The following is a 20,555-nucleotide window of genomic DNA, read 5'->3' on the forward strand; positions in this document are numbered from 1 at the left end:
CTTGTACAAAATTACCCATTTTCTCAGAAAGCCCAGGAGACTGGGCCCTCCTTATGCACCACCCAGCTCAACTACAGTTACCTTCTTCTCTTGCTAACCAGTCTACAGAGAGAGAGAGAGCGAGAGAGAGAGAGAGAGAGAGAGAGAGAGAGAGAGAGAGATTTAAAAAGAACAGAAATATTTCTCTCCTTTTTCCAAAAGAAGAATAATGACTTCAGAGAAGGAAAATAACTTTTGCAAGCTGGTAATAGAAAAGGTTCACAGTTATTTGAAAGCCTAAGCATTAGTAGAGAGAGAATTTTCCTACTAATATAGCAATATTTTAAATAATACATGCAGTGACATATCTTATCTATAGAGTTACTAAAAGAGTCTTTATCAAAATTATTATCTAAGTTATAATAGTTATTCATAAGAGAGTTAAAACAACTGTCTAAGAATCATTATCAATGGGAACCCCAGTGGTGCTTACCTGCTGGTGGCTTTATGAAAGGTGGTGGAATTAAAGGTACAATAATGGGCACATTGCCATGATCCTTTGACCCTGCAGGTGAGTCACTGAGTCCATTTCCAGTGGCAAGCCCTGAATAGCCTGTGCTTATATTGTATGGTGAAATAACACTGTCCTCAGGTAATTTTGGTTTTGGCAAAGAATTTTCTGTAAGAGAAAAAAATTATATGCCATAGACAAAACAACATACTTATCAGACTGAAGATTTTCCTTATTTCCTTGAGTGAAATGATCATCTAATAGAAAAAAGTGCCTTATAAATCTTTAAACACCTTACCAGAAGTCCATAATCACCTCTGAGCTTTTTAGTCTTGCTACCAACAATTTCCAATGAATTCCTTTATAATTTGCTCCACTATGACAGCCAATAGCCCAGTTGAATCATGGTGATGAATTTTAACACTATAATCCCATAGAAAATTAAAAGGCAATTAGCCTTTTCCATGTATAAGGTGATGTAGAGTAAGAACCACTTTCTAGCTTCCAGGAGAAAATCCTAAAGAGTATACCCCAGCATTCTAACTCATACTGTATTACAAACTTAGATTATAATATAGTCAAAGATAATGACCTAAAAGAAAACTGCCATTGCATTAGGTATTGAAAATACCCATTAAAACTTTTCAAAATGAAAATGAAGAAAACTTTGTGCCTATTATCTTTGTAAGCAAATGATTACTTTAAAAAAAAAGCCCCAACCACAAAAACATAGCAGTCATTTATTCCCCAGAGCCAAAGATAATTACCTAAGTTATTCGTTTATAGAATATACACTCATGACTTGCATTTTTCATTTACAGTGAAATTGATGATACTATTTTCCTACCATGATGTGTTCAATCTCATAGCAAACTTAACATAAATATCTGTCATGTACATTCAGTTCCACATGCCTGCAGGACAGCTCATTTGCATTGTGTTGCATGTATAAGGGGGGAAAAAAGCACTATCTTAAAGTCTGGAAACAAAATGCCTGAGCAGGTATTGTGCCAATAAATTTGGATGTAATATAAATACTGAACAAATTGCCAATGATGATGCACAATTAGTTTTACCCATATTTTATTAAAATTCCCCAAATGAACTGCTTCTTCACATGTTCTTTCTCTTTTCTCTTCCAAACAAATGCTCATTCCAAATTTAGGTTCATTAATTCAGAATTCATACACATTTTTGCATTAGATATTAGAGAATGCAGTCTACTGGTAGAATCAGTGTAAATTCTGCTCTGTTGCTCCTCTGTAGGTTCCACTCTTTAGCTGGGCTTTCACAAATAGTCTTATAGAAAAGTGCAAGGTCTAACCGACTACTCACTTTCTCCTCCTGTTACCCTACTCAAGAGTTTGGAGGTGGGGAAAGAGTGCAAACTTCAAATACTAACTGAAAACAGGGCTTCATTTTAGAATTCCCACCCCAAAACAAGGGAGAAGGATCACCCCAAAAGCAGTGACTCTTTCATGACCTCTGAAAATGTACACCTAACAATGGCACCCAACAGAAAGCCCCAGCTCCCAGGAGTTGACATGTCAAAAAGATAACAGAAACTGGGAGTCAGCAAACACTGTCTCTTTTTATGAACTTGTGGACAGATTACAGCACTTAAGGTTCTAAGCCTCTGTCTGGCTTTTCGAAGGAGATGAAGTTATACATACATACATACATACATACATACATACATACATTGTTTATGTTGTACTCTTATATCCTGAGGAATGTACATTTAAACCAACAACAGGCATAATCAACAAAATGAGTCCCAAAGCAAATCAGTTCTGGAAGGCTGAGATAGTTAATCCTACTTTGCATGAACAAAAGGACATTAAATGTCATTACCTTTGAGAACAGAAATGTGTTGCCGGCTCTCCCCATCTGTAGGATAGCTCCTGAATTCTATATCTTCACCATCTTTTAATTCAACCTTATCATAGCCATACCAGCCAAGGAGTTCATTCATGGTATTCTCTGCAAAATTCTGAAAAAGAAGCATAAACTACTACTTACTTCTATAATCAATAATTATTTGAAAAGAATGCATAAGTGGAATTCTGTGTGCCTTACCCTGTTTAGTGCCATCCCTGTCCCACTTTCCCTAGAGTAGTGTTCATTTTACAAATCATGTTCAAAATGTAATGCATTTAAAGCACAGAATGACTCATCCAATTATGACAGGCCTTCAGAGACTTGCAATTTAAAGATAATAAGTACAAGGTATTTGCCAGTTTTGCTTGCAAATAAAAAGTCTTATTTTAGCATATTTTTCTGCAAAGCCTGTTTCCCACACTAACAAAAAAAATACTGAAAGGAAAAGCATAAAATAGCTAAGAAAAAACTTAAAAATATAAACAATTTTTTGTATTTCAGATTAAATTAGACTTATTTTCTGATTCAGGTCTTATTTATTAACATGACTCTCAACTCTGATAAAGCAAAATCTCAAGAAAGAAAAAATAATTCATCAGTTGACCACGGCAACACCATATAGAAAGCTGAATAAGTTACAAGTTTTCCCTTATAATTTTTCCCTTTATAAAACTATTCTTAATTAATGTTTAAATGCTTTATAAATTTTATATCAAAGGTCACTATGATTATCTTTTAACATTACTAGCCAGCCCAAATTTTGGATAATGCATGAAATAACTTTATGAACTATAAATGTTCTATAAATATTATTACTGTTGTTATAGATATCAACGTTTGAAAGTGATTTGATCCCTTATACCAAGGGACCATTTTTATTAACTTATCTCGGAGCAAAGTATAGGCCTGTATGTATTACCGAGCTCATCACATTGATGCTCCACTGTGCCTTAAACATCTATCTGGCAGGGTGCCATGAGCCTCCTAGATTGAACTTGGGAAACTATATATTCTAACCATCTCTGAGACTCAGTGAATCTTTATTACTCTTCTTAGAACCTGTCATTTCTGAATTAAACTGGGATGTATAATTTATATACCTGAAACAAAGGAGAAGTCTCTAGGCTAAAGCGTGCCCAGACTCAGTGTGTTGAGTTCCATGTTTTCTTGAATTTCATAACTTTAGACTTCAGCAGGGATTGCAATAAATAAATAAATACCGCACTACTGGCTCCACAAAAACAAACCTGGCTTTTAAACCACCCACAGGATGCTACTTTATTTATTAATTTATTTACTTATTGCTTTACTGCCTATGTGAGATCTAAGCTACAACTGGGTCAATCTGTGCTGATATAGTATACCAGCAATTAAAAAAAAAAAAAACAACTTGATTCAGTGTCACCATTCACAAGGCCAAATCAGCCATATCAAGCTTTAGTGAGGCATTTATTCTCTCTGATGACTGGTCACGTCCACACTAAATAGACATTCATGAATGCCTACAGATGATATGATCAATATGAATAATGAGCTCAGCAACTTCAAGAAGATCACTAAAGAGGACTAAGCTAAATGCTGCTCTACTCAGTCAAAAGACATCCCTTTAATGAGGCTTCACTCTCTACTAATACCTCATTCCTTTCACCAAGCTCAGTGCCTGCCTACAGAATGACAGTCCCAAAGCACACAAATGGAGATCTCCTGTCAGTGGTCTGGCAACAGAAATATCCAAGGGTGAAGCTTATGTTGAGTGGATAAAACAATTCCCAGTAGCATTTAAAAGCCATGTGCACCAGGCACTAGTGACTCATGCTTGTAATCCTACCTATTCAGGTGGCTGCGATCTGAGGATCAAGGTTCAAAGTTGGTCAGGGAAGGGAAAATCTGTGAGATGCTTATCTCTGATTAACCACCAGAAAATCACAAGTGGCACTGTGGCTCAAAATGGTAGCACAGGGGCTGGGAATGTGGCCTAGTGGTAAAGTGTTTGCCTCGCGTACATGAAGCCCTGGGTTCGATTCCTCAGCACCACATATATACAAAAAGACAGAAGTGACGCGCTGTGGCTCAAGTGGTAGAGTGCTAGCCTTGAGTAAAAAGAAGCCAGGGACAGTGCTCAGACCCTGAGTTCAAGCCCTAGGTAACTGGCAAAAAACAAACAAAAAAAATGGTAGCACACTAGCCTTGAGCAAAAGAGCTCAGGGATAGTGCTCATGCCCAGAGTGCAACCCCACAACCAACAAAGACAAACAAACAAAAAAAGCCAAGTGCAAGCCATCCTTTTGGTCAATGTGCTATTGTACTACAACCTCTAAAAGAACTCTACCAACAAGACACACAATCTTTAACAAAGAAACTCCAGTCTACTACATCCAGTTTTGTATATTATGCCTATCCCAAACCACTTTTTCCAGGTCTAACTTCTGAGTCACACACAGGTTACAGATGCACAACCTATGTAGCAAACTTCCAGCCTTATCTTGGTCCAGCTGCAAATTCATTCATCCTCCCAGAATCACTCCTAGGATGAGATCTAGAATTTTCAAACAGTTGAACAAAAACTGAACCTCACCTGTATCATTAATACCAAATTCATACCTTAACTGATCAGTTTATTTTATGGTTTCTGCTGGAAATTCAGAGGTTTCGTGGACCAATCATTATGAATTTGATTTATGCCATGCACGCTGAGTTACTATAAGTGTCAGGGGAGAAAAACTTTAAAACATTTGCTTTCTTGTCATTTAAAATAAACACTTCACCTTTTTGATATGTGACTGCAAACGCAGAAAACAAGAGGTTTATAAAGGTGCAAGTCATAACTCTTAAACCTTTCATGAGAAAAACAAATGCCAAAGTTTGATGTAATATAGATACAGAAAGAAAGACTATAAAATCTGTCATATATACTATATTATATTAAGAAACCAAAGAAACTCAAGGAATAATTAATTTTTTCTAAATAGAGTTTGATGGAATATATCTTTTGGGCCCATTATGGCATAAAATTAAAGCAATGAAATAGATTTTATAGTATTATTTAAGAAATATAGCATTCTAGGAAATACAAATTCAATGTTTATGGGCTCTAAAGGTTTCAAGTTTTTCTGGTAAAGAATCGCAACGTATATGTGCATGTACGCGCCTGTGCGCCGGTTCTGGGGCTTGATCTCAAAGCCTAGATACTGTCCTTGAGATTTTTCTTTTTGCTCAAGGCTAGTTCTCTACCCCTTTCAGCCACAGCTCCCCTTTTGGCATTTTTGGTAGTTCACTGAAGATCGAAATCTCATGGACTTTGCTGCCCAGGCTGGCTTTGACCGGCAATCCTCAGATCTCAGCCTCCTAAGCAGCTAGAATTGTAGGTGTGAGCCACCAGCCCCTGACTTCAACCATTATATTTTCAAGCATATCTTATATTACTCCTTAAAAAGAAAAGTTTTTGTAAGTAATAAGCATCATTTAATCTACACAAGTGTCATCTTCTTGCACAAAAGATTCACAGCCTAACTTCTTAACCACCACCTACCTTCCGTTGCACAATTGTCAGAGAAACATGAAGTCTCTTCAATGCTGGAGGTTACTTCTGCATCCCTTCCTGAGTTTTCACCTGTGAGATTCTCTTGCAGCTCCTTGAAGGAGGGAGGTTGTTGAAACCTTCACTGTGCTAGTCTTGACATCAATAACAATTTCTTGTTTTATCCATCTCATTGTTTTGTTATTTTGTGGGTTTTTTGTTTTTATTATCTTTAAGTAGTTGTACAAAAGGGGTCTCAATTCAACATATCAGTTTATCTTGATTAATGTCACTACAGAAAGAATTTTATATTTAAAAGTTATTCCTTTATTAAGTTTTTGTTTATTTTTTGAAGGTAAGAATGCTCAGTATTAACAGAAGCTACTTGCCTGACACTGGTGGTTCATGCCTATAATTCTAGCTATTGAAGAGTCTCAGATCTCAGGATCAAGGTTTGAAGCAGCCTGGGCAGAAAAATCTCCAAATTTTTATCATTAAACAGCAAAAAGCCAGAAGTGGAAGTGAACTCAGTAGTAGAATACCAGCCTTGAGTGGAAAAAGCTAAGAAAGAATTTAAGGCCCTGAGTTCAAGCCCTACAAATAAATAAAATAAAATAAGACAAGTTACTATACAAAGTGGATGTATTTCCTCCAAAATCTTCACGCAGCATTTCTCAAGATGTACCCCAAGAAACTGAAACAAAAAAAAAAAAATCTCTTTAAAGTTCCTCCCACCTTTAGGATTCTATGAACTTCCATTTATATGAAAAAACTAAAGTAACTTTTACAAAGAAATTTCAAAATTTATAGTGATCACACATCATGAATTTTACTGAGAAGTCATTATTTCAAATACTTTATCACTGCTCCTATAAACCATCAAAATGTGCCAGAAATTACAATATTTTGGCATCCAAATTACATTTTGCAGACTGCCTCTTGCCCTTGGAAATGACACAAAAATCCTCTCATATCATGTGGTCCAATTTGGGTTTGGAAAAAAGGTCACTAAAATTGTAATGATAATATCTAACATTCTTAAAACACTTGCAGGGCTGGGAATGTGGCTTAGCAGTAGAGTGCTTGCCTAACATGCATGAAGCCCTGAGTTCGATCCCTCAGCACCACATAAACACAAAAAGCCAGAAGTGGTGCTGTGGCTCAATAAGTAGAGTGCTAGCCTTGAGCAAAAAGAAGCCAGGGACAGTGCTCAGCCATTGAGTCCAAGTCCTAGGACTGGCAAAAAACAAAACAAAACAAAAAACCACTTGCAGTGTTTCCACGTCCTTTAATTATCTTGTTCCTTCCAGTAACCCTATTTGTTAGGTGGCATCCTCATTTTCAATAGAAAATGAGAGCACCAATTAAGTAAAATATAGGCAATGGCACATTCTCCAAGAAAAGTCATAACTAAAATAAGTATCTTTTTATTTCTATAACAGGTGTTTTTCTATTATAAATTCTGTAAAGGCCAATGTGTCACTAATTAAACAATCAACCTTCGTAGACCAAAGATTTGCAAAGAAATACCACAAGATGTCAATATCATATATAGAGAGCCTTCCAACTAGGGCACATCTTCCTATTTTGAAACTTTGCTTACTTTCAGATTTGATCATTGGCCTCCTGCTCTCCCTGATTGCTTGTATTATCAGGGAAGGACTGATCAAAATTCAGAATTAGCACTGAAGCTTTGCCAGATGCAGTGGCTCAAGCCCATACTCCAAATCTTAGCTACTCAAAAGGATGAGATCCAGAGGCTCACAATTCAAAGCTATCCAGAGTAGAACCGTCTGTGAGACTCAATCTCTAAAATAACAATAAAGGTGGCAGGGCTGCAGGTGTGGCTCAAGTAGTGGAGTGCCATCTGTAAGCAAGTGAGCTGAGCAAGTGCAGGACCCTGAATTCAAACCCCAGTACAGCCAAAGGTGGGGGGGGGGGGAGAGAAAAGACAGAGACAGAGAGAGATGAAGAGGAAGAGGAAGAAGGAGAAAAGAAGAGAGGAAGGGAGGAGAAGAAAGGAAAGAAAAGAAACAACCCAAAAAGGAGCTGGAGACAAGGCTCAAGTGGTAGATGGCCTACTTAGCAACTCTTATATCTTAGATGCCTTGATTTATTAAATAGAACTTAATTTTATTTTGCAACTTTTTGACATCATAGCTAACTCTAATTACTTTGAACTTCTAATTACCTAATCCCCTACCTTTTCCTCAACCTCTTCCATTTATTTCTATTACTTCTGTGCTTCCTACAAAAGACCTCAATCTTAGCATTTGGCCTGAAAGCATGCTCTGTTCCAATAAGTAATTAAGGAAAAGATATATGCAGACATGAAAATTGACTATTTCTTCACTTTTCCTGTGTTCTTTCCATACCAGCAAAACTTAATTATGTTATGTCTTGATTGCCAGGACATTCTTTACACAACCTCCTTATTCAACTAGAAGTACTATACAATTGTCAAAGATCAACTTTAAAAGAATCTTCTTGGGGCCGGTCCTGGGACTTAAATTCAGGGCTTGGGCACATCCTTGAGCTTCTTTTGCTCAAAGCACCACTTGTGGCTTTTTCTGAGTAGTTTATTAGAAATACAAGTCTAATGGAAGCTGGGTGCTGGTGTCTCACACCTGTAATCTAGATACTCAGGAGGCTGAAATCTGAGGACCATGGTTCAAAGCCAGCCCAGGCAGGAAAGCCCCTTTTTGGATTGTTTCTTTTCTTTCTTTTTTTCTTTTCCTCTCTTCTTTTCTCCCTCTTCCCCTCCCTATCTCCTTCCCTCCCTCTTTTCCTCTCCTTTCCTTCCTTCCTTCCTTCCTTCCTTCCTTCCTTCCTTCCTTCCTTTCCTTCCTTTCCTTCTTTCTTTCTTTCTCCCCCCCACCCCACCTTTCTGGGGTTTGAATTCTTATCTCCAATTAACTATCAGAAAACCAAAAGTAACACTTTGGCTCAAAGTGCATGAGAGATAGCCTTGAGTAAAAAGAGCTCAAGGACAACATCAAGGCCCCAAGTTCAAACCCCATGGACAACAACAAAAAAAAGTCTCATGAAGAGCCGAACACTGGTGGTTCATGCCTCTAATCCTACCTACTCAGGAGGCTGAGATCTGAGCATCATGGTTCAACGCTAGACTGTGTAAGGAAGACTGTGAGACTCTCTTATCTCCAGTTAAGTACCAACAGGAAGTGGAGTTATGGCTCAAACTGGTGGAGCATGAGCCTTGAGCAGAAAAAATCAGAGACAAAACCCAGGCCTGAGTTCAAGCCCCATAATCAACATTGAAAAAAAAAGAAAAGAAAAGAAGCCCTATAGACTTTCCTGCCCAGGCTGGCTTCAAACTGCAATCCTCAGATCTCACCCTCCCAAGTAGCTAGGATTACAGGTAAGAGTCACCAGCACCTAGCCTAATTTTAAATCAACATTTACCAGATAAATAATATTTGATTTTAAGTACTGTAAAAATAACAACAATTCAGAAAATACCTTTAAAATGTAAGTATTTCAAGGCCTTGAAAAGGACAAGGGTTTTATTTATCTTGAAAACATCAAAGAGCTATTATAACACAGGTAAGTACCAGCAATTATTTTCTTACTAGACCTTGAATAACTGAATGTCAATGTATTTGCACACTTGTGTCATATCCAGGAAAGCAAGAAATATTCAAGGAGCTCATTTACTTAAATGAGGGAAAGTTTGCCCTTTCTCTCCCCATAAATATAATTCCCATTTTTACTCCAAGTTACAGTTTGTAAATAAAGTATGTCAACATCTACCTGAATATGCTGTATGTTACTTAAGAACAAAAGATTTTCATTTCTTTTGTTTGTTTTTTAAGCTCAGGTCCTGGGCACTATCCTGAGTTGGTTTTTTGGTTTGTTTTTCAAGGTTAGCTCTCTACCACTTGAGCTCCACTTCCAGCTTTTTGCTGGTTCATTGTAAATAAGAGTCTCACAGACTGGGGCTGGGAATGTGACTTAGCAGTAGAGTGCTTGCCTAGCATGCACAAAGCCCGGGGTTCAATTCCTCAGCACCACATACACAGAAAAAGCCAGAAGTGGCACTGTTGCTCAAGAGGTAGAGTGCTAGCCTTGAGCAAAAAGAAGCCTGGGACAGTGCTCAGGTGCTGAGTCTAAGACCCAGGACTGGCAAAAAAAAAAAAAAGAAAGAAAGAAAGAAAGAAAGAAAAGAAAAAAAAAGCTCACAAACATTCCTTCCCTGATTTTTTTGAATCATGATCTTCAGATCTCAGCCTCCTGATTAGCTAAGATTACAGTGTTCAGTTCTTATTTCATCTTAAGTCTTACCTAGCATAACATTTGACACTTAGAATGTACCCTGTAGATTTGCTAATTCAATTATATACATTCACAAACACAAAAAAGTATATAAATACAGAGAAATGACTTAATGAAATTCAGAAAAAACCTTCTTCCAACAATAAATATATGAAAACTTTTTAAAGTATCATAAGTGGGAATATGACCTAGTGGCAAGAGTGCTTGCCTCCTATACATGAAGCCCTGAGTTCGATTCCTCAGCACCAGAAGTGGCACTGTGGCTCAAGGTGGCAGAGTGCTAGCCTTGAGCAAAAAGAAGCCAGGGACAGTGCTCAGGCCCTGAGTCCAAGGCCCAGGACTGGCAAAAAAAAAAAAAAGTAACATAAATACCATCAGTGAGCCTGGCATACTATTGAGAACTTGATATGACTTAATGCATTAAGATTTTGAGATTTACATACCACTTGACTCAGCGACTTTATTTCTAGGCATTCTTAGCACTATCCTAAAGAAATAAGTACAGAAATACACATGTAGAGGAATATCTGTCTCCGTGGTGTTTTCTTAGACACAAACTAAATGCTAAACAATAGAAGCTTCTTAAATAAATTACAGTTTAGTCATATAACAGAATATTCTTTTGTCACTAAAATATATGTTTTAGATTTTAAAAATTAATGCCATAGAAAGCTACTAACAATATGTTAGGTTTTAAAGGAAAAGTTAGTATACTATGAGATCATTTTTGCTTTTTAAAAAATGGTTTGTTGTACATAGAAAAGGGCAAGAAAGGGGCTGGGAATATGGCCTAGTGGCAAGAGAGCTTGCCTTGTATACATGAAGCCCTGGGTTCGATTCCTCAGCACCACATATATAGAAAACGGCCAGAAGTGGCGCTGTGGCTCAAGTGGCAGAGTGCTAGCCTTGAGCAAAAAGAAGCCAGGGACAGTGCTCAGGCCCTGAGTCCAAGGCCCAGGACTGGCAAAAAAAAATAAAAAAAGAAGAAAGAAAAGGGCAAGAAAAGACATACATCAGAATGTTGACAGGGATTGCTTCTGGGTGGGAAAACTATAGACTTCGTTTTTCTTTCTGCTACTTCTATTGCTTATTCTGCTATTTATGTCATGTTTGTGCATTAGTCTTGTAAAAATAAGAAACTAGTTTCAATTAAAAATTAATTAACAGTCTCAGCTACATCAGTCATATTCACAATTCTAATGACAACAGACTCTGTCAGTTTTATTATTTAACTTCAAAACATTCTGACGTGCACTATCCAACATGTAGAACACATAAGAAAGACTTTCAAACAGAAAAGAAACTACTAGCCTGAACAATTCACAAGGAAGGAGAAAGAAAAAATTCACAAGGTAGGTGAAAGGAAAAACAACTAGCTTCTCTGCTTGTTAATGTTATGAATAATGTAATGGTAGTTATTTTTTAAAATTTCTCTTCTTTGTCTATGCTTTCTAATTCCAGAGCAAACTTCTGTGAAGCTTTATTGGATTCACAAAGAGCGATAAAGAATGAAAATATGCAGAGGAGAGTCAGAGCCTTGTTAAAGTCCCAAAGTGAAGCTAACAATTGAACTTGGTTAGAAGTCAGTTTCCAGCTCTGCTCCTAGACCTTGGCCCAGTGCTGAGTCTAAGTTTTCTCCTTTAACACAGACCCAGTAGACCAATTTTGTTTTAAGGTTATGCCAAGAAAAAGGTCATGAAGTAAAATTCAGAGAGTGCAAAAGAAATATTTGAAGAGGCCTTCACAGGTTACAAAGCACTTCCACTTTGGGTCATTTTACAGCATTTTCTTCAATGATAACACAATGATTTTAATGCAGGACTAAAAGCAGAGGGTACACTGTAACACCAATCCCCAAGTGGAACAGGTCTGAGTAAATTATTGTTTTGAGTGATAGATTCCAAACTCAATGGCTATATAATTGGCCTATGAAATCAAAATCATGTGCTTCTACATTTAAAAAAATCTATCTTGTGACACAAAGCACACAACCATGTGCCCACATTTTAATCTACTGCCAAGACATCAACTGTCCTAGAGTCAAAGAAATAGTATGAAATTGGTGCTAGGCCTCAGCCAGCACTGTGGCAGACATGGCAGGTGTACAGCTGTGTGCAGCTGTGTCCTTTCACAGCTGCAGCACTGCCCTTAAAATCACGAAGACACAGTTTTCCTGTCAGCACTACTGCCCTTAAAGCTGTTCAGAATTCTGCTGGTCTTTTAGTTATATAAGAAACATTAACTTCCATCAGTCTACAGATCCTAAAGTATACATTCAGCAGATCTCACACTGCACAAGCATTTGAGTCTGTTTATATGTTTCAACTGATACTACCGTGATCAAATATTCTATTTTTCTCTTTCAGGAAAAGTGTTTACTAATTTCATTAGCTTAAGAATACAAGTATGCCTTGTACCAGTGGCTCACGCCTGTTATCCTAACTACTAAAGAGGCTGAAGTATGAGGATTGCCAACCTGGGCAGAAAAGTCCATGAGAGTCTTATCTACAATTAAATACTTAAAATGTCAGAAGTGGAGCTGTGTCTCACGTGGTATAACACTAGTCTTGAACAAAAAAAAGCTCAGGGACAGAACCCAGGTCATGAATTCAAGCCCCAGAACCAGCACAAAAGAAGGAGGTAAAGGAGAAGGAGGAGAAGAAGAAAAGAGAAGGAAGAGGAGGAGGAAGAGGAGGAGGAGGAGGAGAGATGTAGAAGAAGAAGGAAAAGGAGGAGGAGGAAAAGGAGGAGGAGGAGGAAGAGGAGGAGGAGAGGGGAGGGGGAAGAGGAAGGAAGGAAGAAGAAGAAGAAGAAGAAGAAGAAGAAGAAGAAGGAGAAGGAGAAGGAGAAGGAGAAGGAGAAGGAGAAGGAGAAGGAGAAGGAGAAGGAGAAGGAGAAGGAGAAGGAGAAGGAGAAGGAGAAGGAGAAGAAGAAGAAGAAGAAGAAGAAGAAGAAGAAGAAGAAGAAGAAGAAGAAGAAGAAGAAGAAGAAGAAGAAGAAGAAGAAGAAGAAGGACTCAACAAAGAAAGATACATTTCCTCAGAAGACATCAAGATATAAAAACTTTGGTCAGGGGGCTGGGGATATGGCCTAGTGGCAAGAGTGCTTGCCTCATATACAGGAGGCCCTGGGTTCAATTCCCCAGCACCACATATACAGAAAATGGCCAGAAGTGGCGTTGTGGTTCAAGTGGCAGAGTGCTAGCCTTGAGCAAAAACGAAGCCAGGGACAGTGCTCAGGCCCTGAGTCCAAGCCCCAGGACTGGCCAGGAAAAAAAGAAAGAAAGAAAGAAAGAAACTTTGGTCATACTAGCAAGACATAATCTTTTCTTGTGAGTCTCCTTTTTAGAAAGCCACTGACAGACACTCAGTGCTCCTTTTTTTTTTTTTTTTTTAGTTTTTTTTTTTTTTTTTTTTTTTTTGGCCAGTCCTGGGCCTTGGACTCAGGGCCTGAGCACTGTCCCTGGCTTCTTCCCGCTCAAGGCTAGCACTCTGCCACTTGAGCCACAGCGCCGCTTCTGGCCGTTTTCTGTATATGTGGTGCTGGGGAATCGAACCTAGGGCCTCGTGTATCCGAGGCAGGCACTCTTGCCACTAGGCTATATCCCCAGCCCCCTCAGTGCTCCTTTTTGAGGCCCTGCTTTCGACTTTCAGTTAAAAGCTCTGTTACTTCTTGGTTTCTATAAGTCTGTCTTTCACACAAGGAGAGTAGGGCTTGGCTCCTCAGAGCAGGCTTGGCAAGCACAGAGGCAGGAAACGCAAAAGGGAACGAGTCTGTCAGACTCATTTTCTTCTCGTTCAAATGTTTATTTCAGATTTGGTAGGAAGTGGAGAGGTTCCTTTCCATTTCCTCGTCTCTGGAACCTGCGAGAGAGAATGGTACTCTATGGCATATCAGACTCAGAGGCTCACAGATGGAGAAAGAGACTCTACCCAAACACCTCTGTTGGAATAGAGCACAATACATAGCTCTCCAAGTCCTCTCAGGATTGTCTCTTATAGGTTTAACCCATAAGAGGTGGACAGTAGATAGCAATGACAAGGGTTCAGGATCATCCCATTCCTGCTGCCAGGGAGCAAGGTCCTCGTCCTGATTTTATTAGCCCCCCGACCCTGCCATGTTGTATACCTGAAGCTACCATTCTGCAAGAAAGGTCTGCCATAATTGGTGAATGTCTCAGTAGGTTGTACTCCCAGGCCTGCTTTCTAAGTTCCTGAGACTCACTGCATTTAATATAACAGGATAGTATTTCAGCAGCACATCTCAAAATATACCTGATTTAGTAATGAGCTCATTTCAATCTTAAACATGCTGACTTTTCCAATCCACACTCTGATTTCTCTAATTCTTGTTAAACATCAAGCTATTTAACTCACTGCAGTTGCCTTGTTGTCTGCAATTGACATAGGTCATTTTTAATGCCAAAAGGAGACCATCAGTAGACCAAACTAGAAAATCTTGTGGTAAGTTTCCTACTAAACTTTACCAGATGTGCCTGCCTCAAACTGCAAGCAACAGGACCAAAGCACAAATTTAGGTACAAATTACTTACTGAGAATATTTGTAGACAGAAACCTTCAAAACTAAAGGTGAGACTCTGTGACATTGAACATAGACTATCCTGTAGTTTTGCAGTTGATACAGAAGTCAAATATTGTAAATACATTAATTATAGTTTATTTAGGAAAGTATTTAGGACAGTGTACTTGATCTGATCAAATTAGCTTTGTCGGAATTTAAAAAGATAAAAACTTGACTCATTATCTCTATTCACAGTTTATACTTTTTGAGACGTGTTATTGTTTGGGAGATACTGACAACAGTTCACTAAGATCTATGTGCACAAAATACAAATCCTTAAATACAACTAGCATTTATACTTAAACATACATTTACACATTCACTAATACAAACTAGCTTGTGTATTATGTCTACCATGTTCTAGAAGAATTCCTGAAGCTAATTAGCCCTTCCACTTGTTGGGATTCCTCTCTGACATATATTTATTATGACATGTGTGAGCTAACAGTGTAGCAAGGACATAACATATTAGATATAATCCCAATACTCACTTTAGAAACAAAAATAGCCAAAATGAAAATTACATTGACATTTGATGTTTTAAAATCCTCTCTACTAGTCACTAATTAAATAACATATACTACTTGTAAGTACAACAAAACAATCAGCTTTTTTTAATCCAGAAAAATCAGTAAGAAAAGAAGGAAAGATTAAGACACAATGTAAAGGTCATAATGAGTAAAACATTTCTACTTCAAGATACTGTCACTGAAATAACACCAGAAGCAAGCTATGCCAAGTCATGTACTTTCCACACACAAAATTATATTGTATCAAATTTAAATTTGTTACAACCTCCATGTACATTATACCAGTGATAACGAAAATGTAACTCAATATCTGATCTAGTGAAACAGCAACCAACATTAGCTCCCAGCCGCATGAAGACAACCTCCAATGCCATTACTGATGTCAGCTAAACTTCAGCCAGTTTGTCTTTTCCAGCCACCTTTACATAAATATGTGGCTATCTCAATTAGGAAATCTTGAAGGAAGTATCTGAGATGAGGCAAATTTGTTGCTCATTCTCAGTGCTTTGCGTTTGCTGTACTTAAAATAGATACTTGTACCAATGTCCTTTCTGTTACCAGAAGGAGAAAAAAATCACATACACTCCAGTCTTTTTTCTTTCAGCTCACAGAGAAGCAACTGGATCCAACCAGTGTTGAAACCTGAGTAGGTCACTGTACACCACGATAAAATTCCCTAATCCCTGAGCCAAATCTCCCTAAGGGAGGCCTCCTCCTGATCCTTCACTTCCCAGGCTGACTTTTCCATTCCCTCTCTCCTCTTTCCCCCTTTCATTTCCCCTACCTTCAAGCCTTGATATGTGATCCGAGGTGGGGGCTCAGGTTTCCGTTTTTACAGCTTAGGCCTCGCTAGCTGTATACATTCCTTTCTTTCTGCCGGGCAGTGATTACTTACCAGGGCTTAGTTTACACTGGTCCAGATGAAAGCCGTTCAGATGAAGGCAAACACAGCCAGGCAGCTCCAGAGGCACCGATAGGAAGCTGCACAAGGCTACATTGTACTCTGGGTGACATTTTGTTGCACACATTTTTATACAGGGCAACCAACTTGTTATGTTACCCTAGACTTTATGTTCAGGGAGGTGGAGGGGTAATAATAGCACCATGAAGTGAAGGGAGGAGTTTTGTGCCTGTAATTATTAATATCAAAAGCAGAAAAATATTAATGGGTTTAAAAATAACCCTTTTGACTTTGAGAAAACACTTTAAATAAGGATTCTTGGTGCTATTACATTAGAGGACTGCCTACAAAGGAGTTCCACTAGACGCACTGGCATGATGTCCAAGAACATGACTGGAGATTCTGGTCAGGGGTCTCTCACATTGTTCTAAGCCAGAGAGAAATACCAACCCTATAGGCAATTGAACAATTTCCTATGTAAAACTTCTTGTTTTATGCTACCCTGAATCAAAATGATGAGGATTAAAACTTCAAATAGTAAGTGGTGATTTAGAAGAAAAATGTAACATTTTCTTTTCAAGAGGAATTTCTGCACACCAAGGTTAATTCCATACTTAGTCCTGCAGCATTGGCTAAAAATTGTGTAATTTTTCCCCTTCATACAATGTTGTTTTTGTTTCTTCCTCACTAGTTCAGACAAACATCTGTTATACTGTAGAAGGACAACTATCTCCCAAACCACGGAGTACTGCCTGCAGCCAAAGTCAACAACACGAGCCCCAAGCATGGAGCACAGTCAGCCATTATATCCAGCCAGGATAACATTTCACATGTTTTGATTAAAATTAGCTAATTTGTAATTCTAGAACCTATGAAACTTAAAAGCTGCCATCCATATAGATCACATTAGGCGGTGTTTTAAAGGGCCAGTGCATGCTGTGATTTCCTATGGCCTTCGCCTCTGTCCTCTTCTCCTATACCCTCAATTTGAAACGACATGGAAAAGTAATCTGGAAACGCAAGACGGGAGGGAAGGAAGGGCAAGTGAGGGAAACTGGTTATTGTAGACTGAATTCCACCCTCATGGAAAGAAAACAACTTTTTACTAGTATTTTTGGTGGTTTTTTTTTTTTTTAAATCAATGGTGGTTTCCATTACAGGGAATGGCCTTTATTTCCAAGGCAAATCTTCCTTATTTCTCTTTTGGGCCTATTCTGCACCTTATGCTTCAAGGCATTAAGTTCCTCACCCCGAAATACAAACTCGAATTCCAAAAAATTAGCATGCTTTGACATTTCTAGGTGGAAGGTAAGGGTAAGCATATGCGCCCAGGTACCCAAACACGGATGTACTCCCATCTGTCCCCTTTTAAATGTGAGCTTCATAAAAGGCGCCGTCACAGAAGATGCTTGTCCTAACCAAGAAGACGATAAAAAGCAATTAAAAAAATAGTGACCTAGTAAAAAAAAAATTAAAAAACAGTTTATCTTTTCAGTAGAAACTTCACCAAACCGGACGCGATCACCTGGCAGCCCGCGGGTTGCCTTCAGAAGATGAGGAACACCCAGAAGACTGAAAACCCGCTACTTCTTTCTTTTTTTCCCCAACTCGCCGACAGAAGAACGGACAAATAAAATAAAAACCAAGAGACTCCTGTGAAATCAACAAGAGAATAAAATCGTCGCCCAGGCAAAACCTTGGGCAACTTGGGAGTGGGCGGGGGGGGGGGGGGCGACGAGGGGAGTCCGGAGGTGAGCGGGGTGTTCTTGTGCAATCGCTTCCACGCGCGCACAGCTGGCGCGCGGGGCGGCTGCGCTCGCCACCGCTGGGGCACCGCTGGCCTGGCGGGGAGCCCGGCCTCGGCCGGCGGCGAGGACTCCCGGCCGGCCTCCCCGAACAATGGGAGGGCAGGCGCCGGCGAAGGCCGCCCCTCCGACGGTCACCGCGCGTTCAGCGGGGACCTTCGGGGTGGGGGGGGGGGGCTGCTGACCAGGGAAGCGGGGCGAGCAGAGGCGCGCGCCCGGCGGAGACAACCGAGCACCCCGGCGGGCGGGCGAGGCGAGCCGGGGCGGTAGGACCGTCCCAGACCCCGCGCCTCAGGCCGCCCCTGGCGGGCACTGACAACCGCTACACGGTCACGGCTGGCGACTCGGGGCGAAGCGACATCACCAAGCGGGAAGGGGTACGAGGGAGAAGGGTGGCGTCGAGCTCTCCCCGGGGCGCCTCGGCCGGGCGGCTCTCAACTTTGGAAGGGTCCGAAGGATGCTGCTGCCCGCTTTTGGAAAGCCTCTTCGTCGTGCCCACCCGCCCCGGCGGGGGGCCCTGGCGGTCCTCTCCCGGGAACAAGTCTGTGCCAACCGGGGCTTGGACGGTTAGAATGTATGTGGTCTCCCCTTGCCCCTCACCCCCCCCCCCCCCGCTCTCATCAAAGGTGTGAGCCTGGCACATTTCGGGGCTGCAAGCCGCGAGTTGGCTTCTGTTCCGCACCTGGAGGAGGAGCCGAGGCGTTCCGGGCATCCCACAGAAACTGACAAGCGCGCCCCTGGATCCCCCCCACCAAGCCGCACAACAGCCCCAGAGCAGCGGGCGGAAGAAAGAGCTCGGCGCCCCCGACGCCCGAGGTCCGAGCATACCTTCATTTCCTCGTTGATCTCCCTTTTCACCGGGTGAGCCGGTTTCCTGCTCCGTTTATTTTCCGGAGGTCTCCCTTCTTTCTCCATTTCTGCCATGTTTTTGTGTCTGGTTTCTGTGGAGATGAAATGGCTGCTGCCGCCGGCGGCGGTGGTGGCGGTGGCGGCGGCGGTGGTGGTGGTGGTGGTGGTGGTGGCGGTGGTGGCGGTGGTGGAGAGGTGGTGCTGATGGTGGCAAGGCTGGCGGAGGTAGCGGCGCTGGCGGGGCCGGGCCGGGCCGGGAGGGAGGGGAGAGGCGGGCGCCGGAGACGCGGGGTCGCTTCTAGCGGCGGAGCCCGTCAGTGGCTGTCAGAGGGAAAGGTAGCTCGGGGAGTCTCGGGGATGCCGCCGCCGCCGCTCCGGCTCCTGCTGCCGCCGCCGCCGCCGCCGCCAACACCGCCGCTGCCGCCGCTGCCCGCGCCGCCGCCGCTGCCGCTGCCGCTGCCGCTCCCGCCGCCGCCGCTGCCGCTGCCGCCGCCGCCGCCGGGCTGCATCCTCGGGGCCCCACGGAGTCGTCAGCCATCTTCCGTCGCTCCGTCCGTCTGCATGGGCGAGGGGAACGCGGGCTCGACGCGGAGAGAGCTGCTCTGGGCGGGCGTGCGTGGATGTGTGTGTGAGTGTGTGTGCGTGTGTGCGCGCGTGTGTGTGTGTGTGCGCGCCCGGCGGAGCGCGCCAGCCCCGGCGCCCAGCGCCTCCCGCGAGCCGAGCCGGGGGCGGGCCGGGGGCCGGCGCGAGGGGGGAGGGGGAGGGGCGGGACGCGGACGGGGACGGGGAGGAGGGGGGGGGGCGAGCACAGCCCCCCGCTCCGGAGCGGGCGTGGCTTCCACCGTCACTGGGTACGCGGCTGCTGCGCGGCTCCGGGGGCTGCTTTCGGCCGCCGGCTCCTCCGCGGCGGGCCACGGCGGTTCGCGGCGCCCCTCGCGGCCACCGGCTCTCCGCGACGTCTCCCGCGCGTCGCTGCCGCCGCCGGTTCCGACCCCAGCCCTGGCTCCTCAACTCTGGGATGCGGGCTCCCGGGGGATGGGGGGGGGGAGCGGCTTGGAGTTGGGTCTGGAGCCGGTCCTAGCGGAGGCTGAAGGAAAAATGAATGGGAGGTGACGGGAGCAGGTCGAGCCGCGCGAGGGTGCGGGGACCCGAGGTCGCCACGCGAGAGGGCCGCTGCGCGCTCGCCGGCTCCGGATGGCAGCGCCAGGGGCGCGGGGTGGGGGGAAAGAAACCGCAGATCTGACCCAGCCCTCCCATGTCAGAAGAGTGTCCCCTCCCCGGGGCCACGGCCGAGCGCCCCGAGGCTGGAAGCCCCGACCTGCCTGGGTGGCCCTCGACGCGGCGCGCCCTTCCACGGCTCAGCCAGAAGGCGCTTGCCTTTGAGAGAACCACTTACAAGTAGGACACCTCGGCCTTCAGCGCCTGGAGATATGCATTCTCTCTCTCTTCTCTCTCTCTCTCCCTCCCTCCCCCCTCTCCCCCCCCCCCCGCCCCTAGATTCTGCACACTCGCATACCCAGGTACAAGTAACATCTTCACCCCGTGACCCCGCGCGCCCCATTACTAAAGTGCCCTAGCCTAAACCCGAAAGATGAGGCTTAGTGGGTAGGTACTGCAGGATCCCGCGGAGATCTTCTCCCCAGGAGTCGGGGGGGGGGGGGCGGGCACCACGCCCGGCGGGACCTCCCCACTCTCGGATGACAGGCGC

At 42.8% G+C, this 20,555-nt stretch overlaps 1 protein-coding gene across 2 annotated transcripts in view; it reads right to left on the reverse strand.

The window, feature by feature from the left end:
• LOC125357081 (sine oculis binding protein homolog) overlaps positions 1-19,095 on the reverse strand; it is a 169,111-nt gene extending 150,016 nt beyond the window's left edge. For both annotated transcript variants that reach the window (XM_048353739.1, XM_048353738.1), the window contains exons 1-3: positions 18,827-19,095; positions 2,345-2,483; positions 473-658 (exon numbers count right to left, since the gene is read on the reverse strand). In XM_048353739.1, the coding sequence (XP_048209696.1) occupies positions 473-658; positions 2,345-2,483; positions 18,827-18,922 (421 nt within the window). In that variant the 5' untranslated portion in view covers positions 18,923-19,095. The remainder of the gene's footprint in view (positions 1-472; positions 659-2,344; positions 2,484-18,826) is intronic.
• Between the last annotated feature and the right edge of the window lie 1,460 nt (positions 19,096-20,555).

The sequence above is a fragment of the Perognathus longimembris genome, chromosome 9, assembly GCF_023159225.1.
Source record: "Perognathus longimembris pacificus isolate PPM17 chromosome 9, ASM2315922v1, whole genome shotgun sequence".
NCBI classification, from domain to species: domain Eukaryota; kingdom Metazoa; phylum Chordata; class Mammalia; order Rodentia; family Heteromyidae; genus Perognathus; species Perognathus longimembris.